Source organism: Pituophis catenifer, unplaced genomic scaffold (genome assembly GCF_029215685.1).
Source record: "Pituophis catenifer annectens isolate HBS135680 unplaced genomic scaffold, rPitCat1.0.hap2 SCAF_1, whole genome shotgun sequence".
In the NCBI taxonomy this organism is placed as follows: Eukaryota; Metazoa; Chordata; class Lepidosauria; order Squamata; family Colubridae; genus Pituophis; species Pituophis catenifer.
In genome coordinates this window covers 214,431,669-214,449,037 of record NW_027256881.1, presented here as the reverse complement: position 1 = coordinate 214,449,037, position 17,369 = coordinate 214,431,669, and the positions used below count along the sequence as shown (strand labels likewise).

The window sequence follows — 17,369 nt, the reverse complement described above, 5'->3', positions numbered from 1 at the left end:
ATCCTCTATGGATTATTTATATTTTTGATCTTTTCCTCTGGCCATACTAACCTAATTCTTCACTAATGCTTTCATTCTTCATTTAAATGCTTTACTTTCTTCCAATCAAAACTTCTCTCTCTCTCTCTCTCTCTCTCTCTCTCTCTCTCTCTCCTCTCTCTCTCCCCCCTCTCTAGATAGATAGATAGATAGATAGATATAGATATAGATATAGATATAGATATAGATATAGATATAGATATAGATATAGATATAGATATAGATATAGATATAGATATAGATATAGATATAGATATAGATAGTATGCTAGAATATGCCAATAAAGCCCTCACAACAATCCCTACTATAGATGAAACCCTACAGATGGCTTAAAAAGGCTCAGCATTAGCTATCAGGCTAAGGAAATACACCAGAGAAGCAGACGCAAGAAGATAAATGCCGTGTTCTCTAAAGAACCATCAAGGTGTACTCCCAATTGCAGTGCAATAATATAGTAACAGTAGAGCCACCAGTAGCAGAAACTGAATATGCTGGAAGAACATATGGATTAAAGAGAAGACACATAACATCAATGGAAAGTGGCTGCAAGACCTGAGAGCAGACCAGAGACATCTCCCAGATAGGAACCAGTCACCATTATAGTAGCAGACATCCAATGGCAGCTCAAGAACTGGAAGAGCTGGACAGCACTTGGCCAGAGAGGATCTATATCTACTGGCTACAGAAATTTAGGCATGGATGCCTAACAGCAAAGATGAATCAGCTGCTAGTAGCAGCCTCCCACCTAGACCGATTAACACAAGGAAGGACAAAGTTGATCACGAAAGACCTCCACAAGGATTCAACTCCATCCAACTACCAGTCAATAATTTGCCTCCTCGCAAAATGGAAAGTTCTATCACACATCATAGTCACCAAGTTACAGTACCATCGCAATCAACATTTAAATGCAAGTTTGAAAGGGTTGAGAAAGGTACATGAGCAAAGCTCAGAAAGGCATTGAGACAACACCAGAAGATCAAAACCCCAGTTGCTCAGAGATAGAGCAGTCACCTAAAATTCAAAATCTAGAAAGGCTCATCTGAGCATAGCCTGGGTTGACTACAACTCAGTCCTGCAGAAATGTATATGTGAATGCTTAGTATTATATAGAGTCAACAAGACCACTAAGTACCTTCCTCAAGAACTGAAGATAACAAACACTAAGTCAATCTAAGACAGTTCACACAAGTGGCCATCAACTGTGCCATATATCAAGGGGAGGTACTGTTTCCACTGCATAAGTTTGAACCTCCTCAGCCAGATAATCACAATAACTAGATATGGATACAAGTTCTAGAGTGGAATTACCACCAGTTGTATGCTAAAACACCATCCTCTACATGACATCCAGCTGTATGTTAAGAGTGAATGAGATATTGACTTGCTGGTGAGAACATTGGAATTTTATTTGGACTGTAGAAGTATGGTCGGATGGTATTTTAAAATATTTAATTTAAATTAAATTTAAACTTAAAAGTATTTTGAAAACCTTTTTCCATAAAAGTAACCAATAAAATCACATAGTACCCCCAAACCACTGTGACAAAATATTAGGCATCACAATCAACATTTAAATGCAAGTTTGAAAGGGTTGAGAAAGGAGATGAATACTTGAGTGTTAAAGTATTTGCAAATTCCCCCCCCCCCATGGGGTAGGAAAAACAGGGTTTTGAAAATGTATGTTTGATCTGGGAAAGATTGATATAGGTCTTATACATAACACTATGGAACTGCGCTATCTCTTCTCGTTATAACTTTTTAAAAAGTTGGAAAAAGTTTAAAACTTCATGGAAACAAAGATCCTGCACACTGTTGCTGTCATGTATTACATAAATAATTGCCATTTCTGAAACATCTGAAAAAGACAATACTATTGTTTGTATTATGATTTATTTCCTTTGGCTTACTTTAACATGTTATAAAGCTGTAAAAAAAATATATCCTTTTCCAAACTTATGTTTATTTTTTAGACTCCTTAAAATATTACCAAGAAGCATTGAAATATTTAGCTATTTTCTGCAAGTAATTCTATCCTCAATATATTTAAATTGATTATCTTCATTTGCAAGCAGTTTGCATCTGGCCCAGCAACAAAACAAGGTCAGAGGGCATTTGATCAAAGCAAACACATTAGATTTTTAAATCATTGGCATTATTCACGTTCTGAAGCAGTGCTCTTCCAGTAGAATATAAAGCAAATGCATGTCTATGTGGTCCAATAATTACATGATTTATTTTCACATTTATTTTATTTTCATTCCCTTTAGTTGTTTACATTTTTTGAATACATTATATCTAAACTCTCATAACAACAACTGAAACAAATAGACACTATAGCTCATATTATTCACAGATACATACAACAAATGTCTGAATGTTCATCAGAGCCATCCAGGCAATCATCATCACCATCACATCGCCAGCCATCTTGGATGCAGTGTTTGTTCCTGCACTGAAATTCACCCACTTTGCATAACTTAGGTAATACTTCTTCAGAATTAACTAAAGGGACAAAGATACAAATAGGACACATTATTGTTAATAGAAACCTATTATTATTATTATTTGCAATGAAGATTTTTAAATGTTTCAATTCTTAGTAAATATTCCAAATTCAAAATAATTCTATTTGGTGGTCCCTAGAGGCACATATAGCTGATTTATTTAATTGTTTTCAGTGCTTTTTTTTTTTTTTTTGCTTTTAATTATTTGTTTATTTACAGGTAGTCCTGGACTTACAACAGTTCTCTTAGTGACCGTTCGACGTTATAGTGGCACTTTAAAAAGTGACTTATGGCCATTTTTCACACCTAAGACCGTTGCAGCATCCCGATCAGCATCATGTGATCAGCATCACGTGATTTACATTTGGGTGCTTAAATCACATTTATGATGGTTGCAGTGTCCCAGGTCATGTGATCACCTTTTGCAACCTTCTAACAAGCAAAGTCAATGGGGAAGTCAGATTCACTTAACAACCGGATTACTAATTTAGCAACTGCAGTGATTCATTTGACAAATGTGGCAAGAAAAGTCATAAAATGGGGCAAAATTTTTCATTTAGCAACATAAATTTTGGGCTCAGTTGTGGTCATAAATTGAGGACTACCTGTGTTTGGTAAAAATTTCCTATCAGGTTAAGCTTTTGTCAAACTATTGCTATTTTCTTAAAGGGTTACACAGAATTACTTCAGGTTTGGAGGAGGGGTTAAAAAGGCCATATATGTCAAAATTGAACAGCCCTCTCTCAACAGAGGAGGAGGGATATAACATCGTCTATCTTCAATCTACAACAGAGTCCTTTCAACAGTTCCAAGAAGGCTCTACATCAATATACACCACTCAGGTGACCCTGATGACATAGGTAAACCTCCAGGTGGCCTTAACAACTTGCTAAAAGAATGCAAATGACAGCTGTCTGCAAGGAATGTAAATCCTTCCATTCCCCACCATCCAGTCAGAGTTGAAGAAGCTTCTTGGGTGAGAAGTGAAATGACTTCAAAAAAATCAGAAAATCCAGTTGCCTCTTGAAAAAGCACCTTTGACCTGAGAATCTCCATAGACATACTTCAGGACATGCTTTGGGACTCTCAAAAGTATTGTCAGATCTGTCAATTTATGCTCTTCCCCTTGGCACTGAGACCAGGATGTTAGTGATATTATATGCCCACACCAGTGGGAGCTCCAGTATGAAAATAAGTGATTGGTGATTGTGGACATTGTATTAGACCTCAGTTTGCTTTGTTTTTGTTTGTTTTTAATGAAATATTCACTTTTGGTGTTGACGGTGGTGGTCACCAGGTGGTTTTTTTTAAGGCAGATGGCAGCCATATAAATTGGATCAATCAATCTGCTATTCAAGAACTTGGGAAATATTAAAACTATAATTAATTGTATGCTGAAGAACAAGATATATGTTCCTCAAACTAAATAAATATTTTGACTAAATTGTCTATCTGTTATTTCATCTTCAGTTTAGTTTGGTTTTAAAGTAGCTTATGGTGCAACATATCTTTAAACTTGTTTCATGTTATCAAACAAATCTGTATTTGCACTACTAAAATATTAAAGGAAATACTTTTTCCTTTAATTATGTTACCATTTGTGTCATTTTACATACATCACAACATTTGGTGGTCTTAGATACATACTGATTCATCCAATAAGTAACACATATGATAAAAGTAAAGATGCTCTCAAATTGAGCTCTTCTGGTAAGTACACAGACACATCACTGTAGTTTTGTGGACAATAATATAAACATGGTTTATCATTATTTTCTGCAGGGATTTTTGGAAGTATTTATGCCAGTACGTTAGGATATCCCAGGTTCTTGGAATAAATGTGATGCATATGAAGACCAACACCAGCTAAACAACTGGCAGCGACTCACATTGTATATAAAATAATGATTTGTTAGTATTGGATGAGATAATTTGTGTTTAACTGTATTGGTCAGCTGAACATAAAATCAAAAAGACTAAAATTATAGGTATGTTTATTATTTATTTTACATATGCACAAATTTCATGAAACTTTTAAGATATTGGGAAGATTTTATCCCAAATAAACTCCCTTTTTATGACCTTTTAATCCACGGGTGTCAAACTCGTGGCATCACATTGCCGTAACGTGACTTATCGTGATGTTTTTTCCCTTTGCGGAGCTTGGAGGCATGACCTGCGAGTGATGCATCCGGCCACAGGCTTGAAACAACTGCTGTAATCCCTTGATTTGGGATAAAGTCAATGAGATTGGATGGAACTGAGCATTTACCAGCCGGATGCCCGTACGATTGCATCCAAAGTGAAGGGAGGGGAAAAAAACCACTTCAACTATCTATTTAAAAATATGTAGGAAGATAATCCTTAAGAAACTTTTAAAAATCACATCTAAAAAGCTATTTTTGGATCTCACTAAGACCAGCTAATGATGACTGAAAAACTTACACCACAAAGAGGAGTTAGCAAGCATCAATGAAATAATGAGTGTGTCAACGTTTAGACATTATTATCTTCTTTTCTTCACAATATACTTACAAACCAAGAAAGAAACAGTTTCAATAAGGCCATGCTATTGTGTAAAAAATAAGGAAAGGGGAAAGGGAAAAGGATTCTTTCAAGTCATTTTTCACTCTAGGCAGCTGCCTGGACAGATTCCTATAGTTTGGCTTGTTATTGCTTTCATAATTAATCCTGTTTAAGTAAGTCCAGTTCTGGAGGACACACTGGCAACTTTAGCTTTTCATAGGGGAGGGAAGGGAAGGGAAGGGAAGGGAAGGGAAGGGAAGGGAAGGGAAGGGAAGGGAAAGGGAAGGGAAGGAAAGGAAAGGAAAAGGAAAAGGAAAAGGAAAAGGAAAAGGAAAAGGAAACAATACTGCTTTTCACCTTTTTTAGGTCAAATTATCTAACAAATTACCATTGAGGTAATTTAATTCTTCATTTCATATTACAGTATGTATCTATGGTAGTAAGGTGGGGTTCACCCATCAGTTTTGTTGGTTCTGTTGTGCCTTTCTGCATTTGCCGTAAAGCATGTGGTCCACAACTTGGGGAGTCTCCTAGATTAATTGCTATTACTTAATGGGAGGCAGAATCCAGGATGTCTTTGCACAACACTGGCCGATGCCCGAGTTGCATCTCTACCTCAATCCTTTTTACCTTCTCATTACGAGCAGAAGAGTGCTGGAGATGAGCAGAAGGATTGTGAGTAAGAAAGCTTTTTCAGCCTTCCACTATTCTTTTTTAAAAGATTCTTTGTTAAAAAAAGAAGTTTTATACTGATGTGAATTTCTCATCTATAAGTAATTAAGCAATTGTCATTCTGAATTTCTATTACATTTCTCAGAAGGGTTTCCTTCACATCATACAAATTCCCAAGAGAATGAAAGCTGCTTAATGCAAAATGCTGGGCTTTTTATCTGCTTGATGTTGGTGAATCCTGCCCTTTTTATAGTGTATAGTTATTACTCTGACTATCTTTCCTACAGGAGAAATACAAAATTTTCTCATGAAGATCATACACATGCAGGTTGTACTGTTTTCCTCCAAATGATGATTATCAGCACAAGCGCACATTCTGCCTCCAGGTATCACTAAACACAGGGTACTGCAGCCTCCATTATTAATACGGCATGCGTTGTCACCTGGAATTAAAAAAAGAAAAGAAAAAAAAAAAACCTTCAATAAAAATATCCCAAGCAACATGATGAAAAGGTGGGTAGAAAAACATAAGAACATTCTCTACAGGCATACTGTTTGGATCAATGCACTTTCCGACAGTCTTATCTTTTACACTTGCAATCCACAGGGAAACACTCTGTTTATTTTATTTGCACCTCAACCTTCCTCTTTGTCCATGATCAGAAAGACATATCACATTTTGTACAAAGGTATTTCTTTTTTTTTTAAAGACAGACAAACAAATCTAACTAAATTTTGTTATTACCACCAACAGGACAGGTGAAGGAGGTTGGTTTACACTTCGTGGAGATTTCAGTGGAATCACTAACAGGATGATTAAGCAATAAGATCAAAGTCTCAGGCTTTCAATATTCCCTACTTTCAATCCCCCTACTCCCGCCTGCAGCTGCTGGGACATTTCCAAAGATGAACTAATGCAAGCATACCATCATATAGACTGCATAAATAAATAAATAAATAAATAAATAAATAAATAAATAAATAAATAAATAAATAAATAAATAAATAAATAAATAAGCAAACATATCAAGGAAAATGGAATGCATTGATGATTCATTTACATTCTTGGTTCACTTTTTTTAATCACTTTAAGTATGGTAGAATATTTGAAAAATGAATGGGGAAGAATTGATTTCTTAAATATGTAGTGAAACATGAAAAACGATATGTATTATTACCTGCCTTTGTTGAGTAATAGTGCAGAAATATACACAGAAATGTCATCAACATCTATGGGTTGTTGTTGTTTTTTTAAAAAAAATATGTACTGTATGTTGCTAGTGTGTTCACTAAATTCTACCTGAATCTATTTTGGAGATTAAAATTGATGTTTCTGTTCTGTTCTTAGAACATCTAAGGAATTTGAAGAACAACCTTTCATTCATCCAAGCCACAACATTCAGGCCAAATCCAATAATGTTTTTCTTTTTTGTTCCCTGAGGAGGAACATTTCAACAGCATCAGTGAAAGTTCAGAAGCATGTCTAGTATTAGTTTGACAGAATAGCTAAACCTGACTGAAAGCCTTTCTCATTGGTTTGGAACTTGCCCAATTAATTCCACAAACCAAATGTTAGAGAGACCTTAGATATTTACAAGCTCCATAATACTATTTAGCGTAACTATTTAGCTATTCAGAATTGTGTCAATAAGGCTTAATTTAGATTGTTCTATTCACCATTGACTTTTAGTGTGAAGCACAGCTGCTAGGTATATCCATATTGATTCAACTTTATTGTTTAGCCTAAGAATCAATATGACTATCAGAAGCTTCATAATAGTTTTTAGGCAACACTGATTGCATTTTCATATTCATTTATGTATCGAGTATACCATTCTCTCAAACACAATCAATGTGAGACACAAGTACACATATGTATACTTGCTTATATTAATCCCTTGTTAATTTTGCCTTACCTTTGTATCTATCTTTCTGCTATCCCAATAATATTTCCCATGTTCTAGCTAAAATTAAATTCTATGTTCATTGAATGAGGGACCTGTATCGCATTCATTATTTACAAAACCAACAGTATTGCTGGGTTTGGGTTGTTTTGTTTTGACTCTTAGACAAGATACCCTCCAATCTTTTAATGTTATGCTTGTCTGTAGACCTTCCTTCTCATTCATATACAAAACAGTAAACTTCCTGGGGATTGCAGGAAAAGAAGGAAATAAATGAAGTCAATCATCCTACCAATTGGGGACCAAAGGCATTGTTTAAAAATTCTTCATGACCACAACCAACTAAATTCCAGTCTACTTTTAAAAGAATTGCTGATAGTCAATGAATTCTCCAGGTCTTACGGTTTGCTCAGACCTTTGTTCAATTATTCATATTATTCAGACTACTGATGCTCTATTATTTTGAAAAGCTTTGTGTACAATAGATCTGGGAATGTACTGTATATTTATAGTGTTAATAATTGTATGCAATTGGGACATTTTTTTGTAAGGAAGACCGTAGCATTTCATATAAAATTCTCAGTATGGGAAAAAAACATGCTTTGCAGTAGATCCTTATGAAAACAGAGTTTAATTTATTATATCATGATTTTAGTTTTTTTCACTAGGAAATGACCTGATACCAACAGGAAGAGTAGTACATAACTTCTACTCCTTAACACCAAACATCATTCATAACATTTTGTATGTTTGTTTAATGCATCTTGATTTCTAAAACTTGGAATCATTATATTGCAGATCATAGAAATGCAATGCTCACTACTGCTGCCACATTGCTTCTTACTAAGCAGGGCTGTCAAACTCCTGGCCCGCGGGCCAGATGCATCACGCAATGGCCACACCCATGCCCAGTCTAGCGAAGGAGAAAAAAAGTCCTGCTACATCATGTGATACCGCCATGATGACATGAGTTTGACATCCTTGCTACTAAGACACAATTTTAGGTATACACTGAAAAGCTTCTTTTTGAAATGGCCTAATATACATAAAATTGCTTCTTTGCTCCTCCTGGTGGACCCCTCAACATAAGAACATAACCAGGAATAATGACATTTGAGATATAGATTTATCTATATTTACATTTCTAAGCTGCCCAAGTCCAATATTTTGGGACTTTTTTAAGTATAAAAAAGTTTTTAAAAAATAACATAGTACTTTAATAAACAGCATAATCCAGAGGGAATAACAGCACCTCATTATTCCAGATAGACAATAAAAGCTCCAAAAGCTCCACCCTCCAATTTCCTAATTGATGTCCTGGTGGAAGGTTAAATGAGAGATCTATTATTACCTATTTAGAGTAATTTATTTTTTTAAATAAATGTCCAAGAAGTAATAACAATAAAATCTATAATGGGGAGGGAAGCATGTACTTTAATAAGGAAAATACTTAAAATAGCACATATGTAACCTATTGCTCAAGATGAAGTCATGCTAATTAATTTCCTTTTAACCCCAGGTGACAAAACAAGGACATTCAGGCTCTTTATTACTACTTCTGCTACTTAATTCAGATTGAATTTCTTGTGCAATTGTTTAGGGAAGAACATGTTATATACATTTTTAAATCCAAATCAATACTCAGATTTTTGAAGCCTATAACTACTACTACAAGTCTTGATGGATGTGTACATATGGAAATCATTGATTAAAGTATAAATGGATTTTTACAAGAATTTTTTTTAAAATTAACTAGAACACAGAACTGTTCCCATTAATTCTCTTAATGATGTTTTTAGATTTCTTTGAGATTGAGTGGATCTTATACATGTCACTAATGGCCACACTAAAAATAATCTGAATTGTGAGGTCTGAAAAACTCTTAGATAACACAGAACAAACAACTCAGTATTTTAAGCCTTTGACTCATTCTCAATATATATCTTTATATCAATATTTTATATATTGATGAATAATGTATTAACAAACCAAACAAATCAGAGAAAATACAAAAACGTAAAGCCAATGCTGTATATTTTAAATGGTTGGCTGTAGCTAAAGTGACATCTGTAATTATCATTATATGGGTATCCAGCCCAATAAATATAAAATCAAGTAACAATCAGATCTAAAAAAGCAACAGGTAAGTTTGAAGACTAATTATAGCAAAGCACGATTTTTTTCGGTATGTGAAAGTTATCCAAACTAACAACACTCCAATATTCTGACAGCAAGAGATTAGAGGAAGTGTCATACTTTTCTGGAAAGGGCATTCCACTGAATAAATCCCACTACTAATGCTCTGACAGATTATATTCAATCCATAATTCCCATTCCAGACTGACTCAATTCTAATACAGGAGAATATTTGTAGTTCAAAGTTGAACTGTGGGATCTTTGGTGCTCTCTGAGCTTGATTGTTTTCATGCAAACATTTCATTATCCAAACTAGGTAACATCAAACTGCACTGATGATGTTACCTAGTTTGGGTAATGAAACATCTGCAAGAAATCAACCAAGCTCAGAGAGCACTAAGGACCGATGATCCAATTCTATACCTCATGGATATAACATCAGGCCAATTTTAGAATTTTTTCACAAGTCCTGCCATCATTTGTTTTTGTAACTTTCCATTTGTAAATTTTCTGTTAGCTACATAATATATTTTTAGAAAACTCAAACGTTTTCATACTCTTTATTGAGAAAAATATTGAGATTTATTTATTGTTTGATTTATATCTTGACTTCTGGAAAATGTATGTATGATGATCTTCAGCAAATAGTTGATATCTTATATAATAATAATAATAACAACAAGAACAACAATAATAACAACAACAACAATAATAATAATAACAATAATAACAATAATAAGTTAGTTATAGTTTATTGAATTTATATACCGCCCTACTCCCGAAGGACTCAGGGCGGTGAACAGCCAAAAGATAAAATACATGTAATACAAATGTTAAAAAACCATTAAAATACTATTAAATAATTTGGCCCAGAAAACAAATTTTAAAACCCCAATTTTTATACGGCAAATTTAAAATTTAAAAAATTTAAAAAACAGTTTAAAAAAGAGGTTAGGCCAGGCCGGCCTGCTGGAATAGGAATATTTTGAGGGCACGGCGGAAAGCACGCAGATCAGTGATCCTCCGTATCTCTGGGGGGAGCTTGTTCCAGATGGCAGGTGCTCCCACATAGAAGACTCTCCCCCTGGGGGCCGCCGGTTGACACTGTTTGACCGACAGCACCCTAAGAAGCCCCTCTCTGTGGGAGCGTACTGGTCAGTGAGAGGCTACTGGTGGCAGAAGGCGGTCTCATAGATACCCCGGTCCTAGACCATGGAGCGCTCTAAAGGTGGTAACCAAAACCTTGAAGCGCACCCGGAAGACCACTTGGAGCCAGTGCAGTTCGTGCAGGAGGGGGGGTCACATGGGAGCGCCACATCACTCCCATAACCACCCACGCGGCTGCATTCTGGACCAGCTGGAGCCTCCAGGTGCTCCTCAAGGGGAGCCCCATGTAGAGAGCATTGCAGTAGTCCAGGCGGGAAGTGACAAGGGCATGAGTGACCGTATTTAATGAATCCCAATCCAGAAAGGGACACAACTGGCGAATCAGGCGAACCTGATAAAATGCCCTCCTGACCACAGCCATCAGATGCCCTTCTAAAGACAGCTGTGAGTCCAGGAGGACACCCAAGTTGTGAGCCCTCTCCGTGGGGGCCAACAACTCGCCCCCAATAGTCAGTGATGGCACCAACTGACTATATCGGGATGTCGGAAACCACAGCCACTCGGTCTTGGATGGGATGAGCCTGAGTCTGCTTCTCCCCATCCAGATCCGTACAGCCTCCAGGCACCGGGACATCACTTCAAGGGCATCATTGGGGTGGTCCGGGGTGGAGATGTACAGCTGGGTGTCATCAGCGTACTGGTGGTACTTCACCCCGAAACCACGGATGATCTCACCCAGTGGCTTCACATAAATGTTGAACATAAGGGGCAAGAGGACCAACCCTTGTGGCACCCCATATACAAGGGGCCTTGGAGTCGACCTCTGTCCCCTCGCCAACACAGACTGTGACCGGTCAGAGAGAAAGGAGGAGAACCACCGCAACACGGTGCCCCCCACCCCTAACTCTTCCAGCCGGTGCAGCATGATACCATGATTGATGGTATCAAAAGCCGCTGAGAGATCTAATAGGACCAGGACAGAGGACAACCCCTGGCCCGAGCCCTCCAGAGATCAATAATAATAATAATAATAATAATAATAATAATAATAATAATAATAATAATAATTTGAGTTTCATGTTTAATGAATAAAAGAAATAATAATAATAATAATAATATTGGTGGCGCAGCAAACTAAAGTGCTGTTAAGTAACACCAGCTGCCTGCAATTACTGCAAGTTCAAATCTCACCAGACTCAAGGTTGACTCAGCCTTCCATCCTTTCAAAGTAGGTAAAATGAGGACCCGGATTGTGGGGGCAATAAGCTGACTTTGTATAAAAAAGAACACCGCTTAGGGGGCCCCGAAAGCCCTACTAAGCAGGTATATACAAAAGTATGAAGGATATTGCTTAACGCATTGTAAACCGCCCTGTCTCCGGAGAAGGGTGGCATATAAATCGAACCAATAAATTAACACTTGAGAAGTGTTCGACTAGTGATTTGTGATACGAAATCCAGCATGGTTATCTCGTTTGCTGTGTATACTGTCATTTTTTGTGTATATAATAATAATAATAATAATAATAATAATAATAATAATAATAATAGCAAAAAACTGTGCTACTCGGAACATCATGTTTTAAGAAGATACTTGGTTGAAACTACCATGTTTCCCCGAAAATAGAACATGTCCTAAAAATAAGGCCAAGCCTGATTTTTGGGTGGGCCTAAATATACACCCTGGCCCCAAAATAAGCCCCCCCCCCCTCTCTCTCTCTCTCACACACACACACACACACACACACACACGTCCCTCTTCCCCCCCAACCCTCTCAAGGCAAGCCACATCACTGCAAACTCCTGCACCCCCTGCCCTTTTTGCCACCCGTGGCACCAACCGTAGACCTTGAGTGCCTGATCCTGCTCCATGGTGGCGGCCCACCCCCTTTTGCTCCCGCACCCAGGTGCCATGTCTGCATAGCCTGCACTACCAAGCACCCACCACAGCAGTCCCAGTGCAAGCATCCCACCCCGGAGCTTCCTTTGTGGGGCTGCCACTGTTGGCCAAGCACAGCTGTGGGTGAGGAGCGTTGGCCATCACTAGGCTGGCCGAGCTGTGTCTATCGGCACTGCCCTCGGCACGGTTGCCCGGTGTCTCACTGCTGGGTGCTTGGATAAAGTAAACTGAACCTACGAGCTTACCAGTAGGTGCTCTGGTCAGTCAACACTTGGGCAATCAGAGTAGAGAGAGCACGGGGGAAGGGGAGGCCTCAGGCTTCTGCTTTTGGCTGCATGCAAGGAAAGCAGCAGAAGTCTCTCTTTTTCTTCCCCAAACTCTGCCTCTGCAGCTTCCAAAACCCAGCCAGGGCAGTGGCTGCTCTGGCAGTGTGCTTCCCACTCTATGGTGATGGCTGGAGCTGGAGCTTGCAGGGAGAGCTGGCCCAGGCCGTGGCTTCCATGTTGGTGCTGGTGGTGGACGCCGGTGGTACTGGCTATGAGCTCAAGGACCTGGTGCTCACCAGCTTTGCCCACATCAACATGGTGAGGCCTGGGAGGTGTGTGAGCAGTGGGTGGGGACAGGTACTGCCGTGGCTTGGTGCCTTCGGGCTGCTCGCGTTCTATACACACACACCCTGTGGAAGAGGAGGGGCTTGATGGAAGTGCACGAATGGAGCGTCTCTCCCCCAGACTCCCAGCTGTGAGTGCACAGGCTGCCTGGGCCTCCTGCACCCCCAAAATAATAAGACTCCCCAATAATAAAGCCAAGCCCTTATTTCGGGGTCCAAAAGAAAATAAGACAGGGTCTTATTTTCAGGGAAACATGGTAGGACGCTGGCAGCAACCAGTATCAACCATTAGCACCAGACAATTGTATTTGTGACACCTTTTTAAATGTTCAGTTGACTGAGTTTCATGTTTAAAAAAGATAAATAATAATAATAATACTAATACTAATAATAATAATAATAACAACAACAACAACAATCATAATATAACTATCATAATTAATAGCCAAATTCTGTAAAATTAGTTTTATGAAATTTCTATTGAATACAATGTAATACATGATGTTGACGATTAACTCAAAAGTTTACACAGGTAGAGCAGCTAGAGGTAACTTCCAAAGCAATAGCAGCAGCAGAAGATGTGGAAGATATACTTATTTTATGATTTTAAGAGATGATTTGTATGCATCACTGCATCAACAGATCTTGCAAAATCTTTTTCAAAACTAACCCATGTTTATTTCAGCGATGACAAGTGGCAATTATCTTTCACTAAATATACCTTACACATCTGCATTGACTTAGTACTTAGAATTAATTTCACATCTAATGGATTAGTGTGTTCACAGCAGATTGAAGGGAAAGTCTGAAACAATGTTGAACGTTTACTCTTTCTAGAAACTACAATGATTTAAGTGCTGCATGGTGTGAATGCAGAAAATGTTATTTTCAATACCTTGTTGCTTCTGGGGATCATAAATCTGCAACCCAAAGAGAGGGGATCTCTCACTTTTCAGAAGAGTCACATTTCTAGATATCAAATCCAGTTGGAAAATAGAGCCATTCATATAATCTGTCCAGAAAATATAATTTCTATGATGTGATAGTCCAAATGGATGATTCAATTCTTTTCCACTGTAGACCACCTGTAGTTGATTGACATTAAATAGTTGTAGCATTCAATATATCACTACATGCCTTCACATTTAATCAGAAATTAAGAAAAATGTGAATGTTTGATTTTATGTGTGTGCAAATATATTTAAAGTCTTCTTTACAAAAAACAAATCTACTCCAATCTCTAAAGCACCATTTAAATATCTTCGAATAATAAACCTATTTCCTAATTTTATTTGTCAAATTTTTAAAGGTTGGGGAGGAAGAGAAAATATTCCTCCATTTCATCCTGCTAGAAAATAATTTAACGGATCTATCTCTAAAGCTGTAGAAATTCTCAGTCATTGAGGTCATGGTTGTCCCAAAGGTTATTTTTTTAGGAGGCAATTGGATTTTCTTTTTTTTTTTCTTTGAGGATGTTTCATTTCTCATCCAAGAAGCTTCTTCAGCTTTTCCCCAATATTCTGTCAGAGCTGAAGAACCTTCTTGGATGAGAAGTAAAACGTCCTCAAAGAAAAAACAAGAAAGTCCAATTGCCTCCTAAAAAAGCACCTTGGGACTCTAAGGCTGATACATTCCTCTCAAATATCTTATTAATTATTACAATTTCACTATTCTAATTCATTTTTCTAACAAAAATCCACACCAACATGATATGCATATATACTTAGATTACTAATAGGTACTGACTAACGTTGTTATACCTTAGAAAAATGTACTGAAAAACCATTTGTACAAATTCAATGGACTACTTGACCATATAGACACAAAACATTGCTTAATTTCATCCAAGGGTATAAATAGTGTTCAGAGATTAACTGAGGGATGGAAAAAGATGTGGTTTTTTTTCTGTATAAAATGAAACAAAAAGAAACTGCAATATGTAGAAAACTCATACGTTCTCTTTTTAGACAATTTCCTTATATTGGCCTTCCAAAAACTGGGGCTTCAGGTCTATTAGATCAAAACTGCCATTGTCTTCCATTACTTTGAGTAAGGATGTTCAATCACTGGCAGTCCTATTCTCAGGTGTGTGTGTGTGTGTGTGTGTGTGTGTGTGTGTGTGTGTGTGTGTATGGAGAAAGAGATCTATGGCATAGCATTAATCCTACAAAATAAAAATAGTAAGTGATGACTTGACTAGACCTTGAGGTACATGATTAACTAATTATCCATTATTGGTAACCCTAGAAACAAACTCTAATGATTTGGATCACTAGAATTAGTGATAACTGATGTACCCAAGTTTACTACATTTGGGTACAATGTAGTACAATCAGTTTTTTCACAAGTTATTGCAACTATTATTTTAACAGCTCTATCTGTAACTAAATTCAGTGCACACAAATTGGACAGATAAAAATCACTGAAGATTGGCAATTATACAGAGCATATCTATGCAATGTACATAATTAAAAATAGACTAAATACAAAATAAACATCATAAAATATATTTCAGCACAGACCATTAGCTGTGTAAAAATAGCACCATCAATTTGATAGGAATTGTTAAATTCTAGGCCGAATAAAACTGTAACACCTGAGACTAGGTTTTCTCCTGTATAACATTATTTGGCCATGCAGATAGAGACTTGGTCCAATAAGAAATAAAAATAGTACCTCTACTCACTATATGAAAACAACAAAAAGTGTATGACATATTTGAGATACAGAAAGCAATCTCTTACATACCATTTTTTCTATCTAATTATATGGATAGTAAAAAAAAAAAATGAAAAGTTCATACACAAATTGTCTTATAGTACATGTAAATTTGTGTGTGCATACATGTCAACCCTACTGAATAAATCAAACCAGGAATCAACATCTGAATCAAAAACTGAAACTACTTTTATTGAGAATGGCTATAATAGCAGAATCTTGCAAGTTTGAATGTGCTGTACCTCTTCCCCTTCTTATACCTAAGTGAATTAGGAAGGTGTTCATTTAAATTTCTTCCACACATTGTCTCCTTCTTATGGGCCTAAGTTGTTTTTTTTTTTTTTCTCTCATCATCACTTTAGTAATGGCTTTTGCCTATCTTATTTGGGACCATCTTTCTTACATTCTACTGAATGAGTGTATATATTCATTTTTTTTTAAGTGTCTAAAAATGCTGATATATGATGTCATGTACTACTATGGCCAAATATATTAAGATAATTAATAAGGGGTTAGGGTTAGGGGTCATATTAGACAACATGAATTTTTGTGTCTTGATCTCATGTGCAGTAAAATAAGGATTACAAAAACCTTTTTACCTTCTGAAATGAATAAATATTTCCCCCTTCTTCCCTCCCTCCCTCCATCTCTCCCTTCCTTCCTCACTCCCTTTCTCCCTCCCTCCCTCCCTTCCTTCCTTTTTCGCTCCCATTCTCCCTCCCTCCCTCCCTCCACCCACAAAATAATCCAATAGTCCTTAGACTGGGTATTTGCACAAGATAATCAATAGGCAGCCTTAAAGAGAAAGGGAATAAACAAAGTAGCAAGATAATTCACTAAATGGGGAATCTGGGGGGAAAAGTATTATATTTTCTTTTACCTTGCGGTCACTTCCATTCAGGTATATTCTTTCAATATGATCATAATAGGCATCACACCAGTACAATATATTATTTTGATAATCCAGAGTTAATCCATTTGGCCACAACATCTTTAATGTTACAAATATTTGACGGTTGTTACCATCCATCCATGCTTTCTCAATTCTCCCCATACTATCGTCTATTTCATCTTCTTCCCAATCTGTCCAATACATCCAACTGTGAAATGACAAATAATAATAAAAAAAAACATTAATTGAATCATTTAATTTTAGTTGTAGAATTTTAATCATAAACAATCTGAAATTCCTTCATATTTTTGGTTAAAGGTTTCTGTTTTCTCTCTTCTGAGAATAAAACAACAATAATA

General features: G+C 36.9%; 1 protein-coding gene across 1 annotated transcript in view; it reads right to left on the bottom strand.

Moving 5' to 3' along the window:
- LRP1B (LDL receptor related protein 1B) overlaps positions 1 to 17,369 on the bottom strand; it is a 989,801-nt gene that overhangs the window by 242,853 nt on the left and 729,579 nt on the right. The window contains exons 13-16 of the mRNA XM_070957016.1: positions 16,999 to 17,218; positions 14,296 to 14,485; positions 6,065 to 6,187; positions 2,404 to 2,544 (exon numbers count right to left, since the gene is read on the bottom strand). Coding sequence (XP_070813117.1) covers positions 2,404 to 2,544; positions 6,065 to 6,187; positions 14,296 to 14,485; positions 16,999 to 17,218 — 674 coding nt within the window. The remainder of the gene's footprint in view (positions 1 to 2,403; positions 2,545 to 6,064; positions 6,188 to 14,295; positions 14,486 to 16,998; positions 17,219 to 17,369) is intronic.